The sequence below is a fragment of the Vigna angularis genome, chromosome 2 (genome assembly GCF_016808095.1).
Source record: "Vigna angularis cultivar LongXiaoDou No.4 chromosome 2, ASM1680809v1, whole genome shotgun sequence".
NCBI classification, from domain to species: Eukaryota; Viridiplantae; Streptophyta; class Magnoliopsida; order Fabales; family Fabaceae; genus Vigna; species Vigna angularis.
In genome coordinates this window covers 4,634,114-4,640,212 of record NC_068971.1, presented here as the reverse complement: position 1 = coordinate 4,640,212, position 6,099 = coordinate 4,634,114, and the positions used below count along the sequence as shown (strand labels likewise).

At 27.6% G+C, this 6,099-nt stretch overlaps 1 protein-coding gene across 2 annotated transcripts; it reads right to left on the bottom strand.

The window, feature by feature from the left end:
- LOC108328243 (homeobox-leucine zipper protein HAT7) lies at positions 1 to 2,261 on the bottom strand. Of its 2 annotated transcripts, none has more exons than XM_017562076.2 (3): positions 1,860 to 2,261; positions 1,265 to 1,650; positions 1 to 478 (listed from the first exon to the last, which is right to left on the bottom strand). In XM_017562076.2, exons 1-3 carry the CDS (start codon positions 1,972 to 1,974, stop codon positions 176 to 178), a joined length of 804 nt encoding a protein of 267 aa, XP_017417565.1. In that variant the 5' UTR covers positions 1,975 to 2,261; the 3' UTR covers positions 1 to 175. The 2 variants fall into 2 exon arrangements, with proteins under 2 accessions (XP_017417565.1, XP_052729693.1); XM_052873733.1 differs by lacking the exon at positions 1 to 478 and adding an exon at positions 493 to 1,151 and having other exon boundaries at positions 1,860 to 2,205.
- Positions 2,262 to 6,099: the final 3,838 nt, after the last annotated feature.

Here is a 6,099-nt window from a genome sequence, read left to right as displayed (position 1 = left end):
TTTATGGGAAAGAAATTGCACTGCTTAAAGTCCACCGACTACATACATTTAATCTGTTCAAACTTTATACACCAATCTACAGCATATAAATAATAATGCAAAAAAAGAAACTGAAGGAAAAATGTTGTATGATAGAGCCTCAAATCAAATCATTGAAACCAAATTCATTTATAGGTCAATGGAAATGGTGGCTCTGTTGACCAGGCCAGGGCCAAAAGGTTTGTTGTGCAGCATTGTGAATCACGTTGCAGAAGTCATCATCATGGAAATCTGGTTTTGACGAATATTGAAGGATCTGAGTGATGCTGGTGGGAAAAGGTGCTTGACAAGATGTAGCGTTGTTCATAATTGGTGCTCTTGAGAGTTCTAAATGAATGTCTGAGCTGTTATCACTTCCATTGCTCCATGAACCCTCAGTTTCTTTCTTAAGGCTGATTATTCCATTTTCACACCAACCCCTACTTTTTACTGCTTGTAACTGCAAACATTAATATATAGTAGAAAAAAATGATGATCAAGTATCATATATAATATATTCTGGTGTTTAAAAGCTTAAAACATTACTTGGATCCTGTGCAATGTGTCTGTTAATCATGGCAAAAATTAACACACGTTGCATAAAAGAAACACGTTGCAACTTGTTACAGGTATGGGGCCTGACAGTGACGCAGATTCTTCACCAAATTAATGACCAACTTATAGAAGCAAATAGTTAATGTGGGAATCAGTCACTTTAAAAAGTTAGTGGCCAATACTGTGTCATTATAGTGATACAATACGGAATGGAGTTTCAGAAGTAAATCAAACGCACCAAAACTCTATGGAAAGGTTTTCCTCTTCTTATAAAGCAAAAAAAAACATGAGCAGTAAGAAAACTCTACTCACAAAATATAACAAATTGAGTTTCATATCAAGTCGATGACGAGAATGCATATGTGTAGAGGAAGTGAGGAACAAAATCTAAATTTTTGGAAGAAAAATTAAAGAGGAATGATGCAACTCATGCTTTCCTTTCCAAAAGTAGAAGAATCCTACCAAGAACGAATATTTTAATATTGGAATCATACTACAGATATCTGAATCAAGATCAAGAAAAACAGTTTAGTAACACTAACCCCTAGATTCTGATCAGTAATTAAGTTCATGTTCCCCTGATCCATTTCACAAAACACTTTATTATTACTTAGATCCAAAAGGAGACTATATTGGGAAGTTGAATGATTGATCCAAACACAAATTTGAAGAAAGCTAGAACCAATATTACCTCTGCCTGTAATTTCTGATTCTGACTCTTAAGAACATCATTATCAGCCTTAGCTGCCTCAAACTGCTTCTTGAGTGCTTCGTATTCCTTCTCCAATTGCTTGGTTTTCCATCTGGCCCTTCTATTCTGAAACCATATGGCAATTTGTCTTGGTTGCAACCCCAAAGCCTTTGCTAACTGCACTTTCCTTTCTGGCTCAATCTTGTTCCCCAACTCAAAACTCTTCTCAAGAGCCTTCACCTGTTCCAAATTCAGCCTCTTTTTCTTCTCCCCACACTGAAAGTTCCCATCGTCGGATAACTCATCATCTCCGTTCACCTCATCGCACTTGTTCTCAATGCCCGAAAACGACATGGACCGCTTCAACATCAATGGCGGTGCACCCCCTGCAACATTAAGAAAAAACCCAATTTTCTGATAGCATGTCCAAAAAGAGTAAAAGGGTATAGAAATTGAACTCGACAAACAAGAGAATATGTACTTGCATATAATGTTATCTAACTCTAAAGTGAAACATGAGTTCATAATTTTTCAAGAACAAAGAATATATATAGCTACAAGACATCTGTGTTTTGACAGAAAGAGATGAATGAACCTTGAAAGTGTTGGGGTGGCAAAGAGGGAAAGGCGTTGAGAGAGGTTGAAGGGAGGTGGTGGTGATCTTCTTCGTGCGTGTGAAACGTGAAGCTGTGAGAAGGTGGAAAGGCCATGGTAGAAGAAGAAGATGATGATGATGATGTGTTGTGATAGTGATGTATCGTTCATGCAAATTGGAATCTGTCTCTTACTGTTGAAGTCTAAGAAGGTGCATGATCACAAAACTGAGAAAGGGAGATGACGATGTGCAGAGATCGAGATTTTTAAGTACAGACAACGGTGTAGAAGAGAGAAAGATCGAGTTAGATCCCTTCCTATTAACTCTAACTTAATAAACACCTTCAAATTCAGATAAGTATATAAATTGTATGCTTATTCTAATGGATGTGAAAAAAACTCTATGAAATGTACAGAATTGGCTTTTCTTATATTAGTGGAAAATTTATGACACTACTAATTAATATAAACTAGTATTTTAATCCATTTATTTTTGTGTAATCCAAAAATAAGTGAGGATTAAGTTTTTATTTTATCTGTATGGTTGTTATATTATATACAAACGATTTATGTTTCATTCGAGTTACCTTTAGAAAAATGATACTTTAACACACATAATTTTTTTACATTTATTTGATACTATTCTTTCTTATTTTTTATTTTCTTCTTTTTCGAAAAACTATAAAAATTAATTTTTTTATGATTATTTTATCCTTGATAGATATGTCAAATGAATGTAAATATGTGTCACTCTACCATTACTCTTATCTTTATGATCGTATAGTTAGAAAATATGATTGAACAATCAGCCTAGAGAGAGATTAACATTAATTCTGAATAACTTAAAATAAAATGTAATTATCATCAATGACAAGGTAATTAGACTGTTAATCAAAAGTTTATTTCGAAATCTATAAATATAAACAAAAAGATAAATAATTATATTTAATACATCATTAACATTTAAGTAATCAAATTTTTATTGATTTTAGTATTATAATAACTTTTGCAAGTAACTTTCTAACTCAATAAATGAATAACATTACCAAGGATAACTTTAAAACTTAAAGTTGAACATTGTACTTAGGCTATTCACCTCTATATCCAACACCCAAAACAATTTGTATATGTGAATTTTAATAATTTTGAGTTGAATTGTGTATTTATTTATTATTTAATATAAGATGTGAGTTAAAACGAGGATGTAGATATCAGAAAAGTTAAATTATTTGGGTGAGGTTTTATCTTGGATCTTAGTATTTAATTAGAAACAAGAAGGAATAGAAATAGTATAAGAAAGTTGTCTTCATAAAAGTGAAAAAAAAAATAGAAATGATACGCATAAAGATTTTTTAAATTCATTTTATATATTTTTTTCCATAAAAATATATATTTTTATAACTATTTTATTTTTATAATATGTGTCAAATGTAAATGTGTATAATTTTGTCATTATTGCAAAAAAAATCAGTATCACTCTCTTTATTATCTAAAAGCCTTTTTGAAAACACTCTTCCTCCCCTTTCGCACCATCAGTATAAATTAGAAAATCATTTAGGTCCTATTAAGCACAAGTCAGCAAAAGTGTAGACATAACACCAATTCTGAAACTGGAAAACCTTTTCAATATCTTCTTATCCTTCTTATAATCTATATGCATGTCGGCATATGAGTTTTATATCATTTTGAGGTTATTTTGAAATGTTGGTTGTTAGGATTTTATTTTGGAGGTGATTAAAGAGTATTGGAATCTTTAATCATCCACTCCAACATTTATTTTTCTTAGTTTTCAAGAAATCCCAACACAAAAGAAGAAAGAATTTGTTCTAAAATTTAAATTTCAAATTTTGGGAGAATGTTCTATCTTGATTTTTGAAGGATTAAATTACATTCAAAATTATGGGATAGACACTGCTGTAAACAGTTCAGATTAATTTGATTAATGTGCAATATAAGACTTTGAGATGAATTTGACAATTGTGCATAGTGTTATTGGAGTAGCATTCAATTCTTCTAAATTAGTTCTAAGAAATGCATATGAAATGGTTGAATTGAGAAAAAGTTTGAAATCAATATTTTGAAATGACGTGAATAATTGTATAGCTTGATTGAAATTTGGATGCATAGAAATAAATGAAATTGTGTGTGAACTCGGTTTGAGAATAAATTATATAATTCTAAATTTACATGGTTGAATATGAAGTTGTTTATGAAGAATGAAAAAAAAAATGTAGTTATGAGATTTCGATTATCTACATCGAAAGTCTTGAGTAAAATGTTAATTTTTTTAAGAAATAGTTGAATTAATGTCACCTTTTAAAGAAGGATTTTAAATAGATGTCAATTTAATAATATTATTTAATTAATTTATAATTTAAGTTGCATTAATTTAACGTACGTATGCTAATGAAGGTAATTTTAAAAAATGTCGTAGAACTTCTTCATCTTTAATAAAATAAAATATAAATAAGAAATAAATAAAAATTATGGTGAATGAAGAAGATGAAAGTGGAGGAAAAAGATAAATGTAAATGAAATGGTTTAAGAGAAAAATATGGATAAAAAATATGTGTAAAGATAAAAGAGACGAATGTATATGAAGAAAACAAGTTTGAAAGAAAGAAATGAATATAGATAAAAATAAAAACAAAATATATAAAAGTTAAAAAGAAAATCCTAAGTGTTGAAATTTATCTTCTTTAAATTATAAACTTTTGATTAAAAATAAATTATGATAAATGATATATAAATTAATATCAGTTCAGTCAATATTAACATAATAAATATTAGAAAGTATATTATAATAGTATCAGCTAAATCTAACTTTATCTACTTTAATATTTATATTAGTTATCATTAATACACCAATCTAATATTAATATAGATATTTTTATATATAAAAGAGATTTAAAAATAGTTATCATTGTTATAAGTCCACTGAACTCCAACTCTATCAACAACTAAATAATTTAAAAATAATTTTGTATTTTAATGTTTTTTAAAATAACTGTTGGCATCGCGGTCGATTTAGGATACTCTACAGTAACAAAATTTGGACGACACTAATATTCTATAATGAACACATCTATTTGCATTTTTTTTCCAAAATTTATTTATTTTTGTAACTTTGAATGAAAATACTTATAATGCATAATATTTCAACAAAAATATTGTAATTTGAGATTTAAACATTTTACAAAAATTCTTAAATAACAACTGATTTTAGAGATAAAAATTAATTAGTTATTAACTTATATACCAATTTATAAATTTCAAATTATTAATATTTAAAATAATCTCTATTATGAATAAAATGATTATAATTAATTTATAAATTAAAATCTAAATTAATCTTTGACATTAGTTACTATGGTTTTGTCTATAAAAAAATTAATGTTTAAATTAGTATCTAATTAATTAGTAATCAATTTAATTTAAAAATTTAGATTAGTCTATAATTAGACAATATATTGACTATGTATTTTTCTTTTTAAAATGTATTGCTATTTAATTTTTATTTTTTTGTAGTATTTAACGGATTCCAAAAATTTAATCATTTTAGTATATTAATTGGTTTCCGCTATTAACTAAAAGATTAACCCAGTTTTCAAAATATATATATTAAAGTCATTCTTTGGTGTGCAAAGTCAATCATTGCATTATACTTTATATAAAAGTTAATTAAGTATTGATATAAATCTAAAGAATATTTTCAGATATCAATATGTTTACCTTGCCTTATTGATAAGTTCAAATTTAATTATTCGACAACTTAGCTGGACGCCAAAATTCTCATGCATGAAACTATATTATATTATATATATATATATATATACTGGAGTTAGAAATTAGGTTAAATGTGTGGTTGGCATAACTCTGTTCACACCAAAACAAAAGCGGATAATTTTTTCAACAAATGTCTTTTGTTTGTACAGAGATTCTTCCTCAAGCCCTAAAGAAAGACAACGAATTATTTAATCATTCAAATGTACTTTTCAAATCACTTATGCAAAATTACACACCTTTATAATTAAGTTCGAAAATAGTGATTGAATTTGGTTTAGGATGATCGATACATGGGCAATATAAAAGTGTTATGTATTAGTCTTCTCTTCCATCATTACTTAAAAAAATATTTTTTACATCGATGATTATATACTAGTATTTAAACAATACATTATCAATATAAATTATGATATTTCTATTTTAATATTAGATATTTCAAGCAAACATATTTTATC

Bases quoted from the DNA above. Each gene is read 5' to 3' on its own strand.
- LOC108328243 (XM_017562076.2), bottom strand. From the start codon at position 1,974: ATGGCCTTTCCACCTTCTCACAGCTTCACGTTTCACACGCACGAAGAA. The intron at 1,651-1,859 runs GTTCATTCATCT...TTAATGTTGCAG, and splicing joins GCCACCCCAACACTTTCAAG to GGGGTGCACCGCCATTGATG. The intron at 479-1,264 runs GTAATATTGGTT...TAATGTTTGCAG, and splicing joins ATCAGAAATTACAGGCAGAG to TTACAAGCAGTAAAAAGTAG.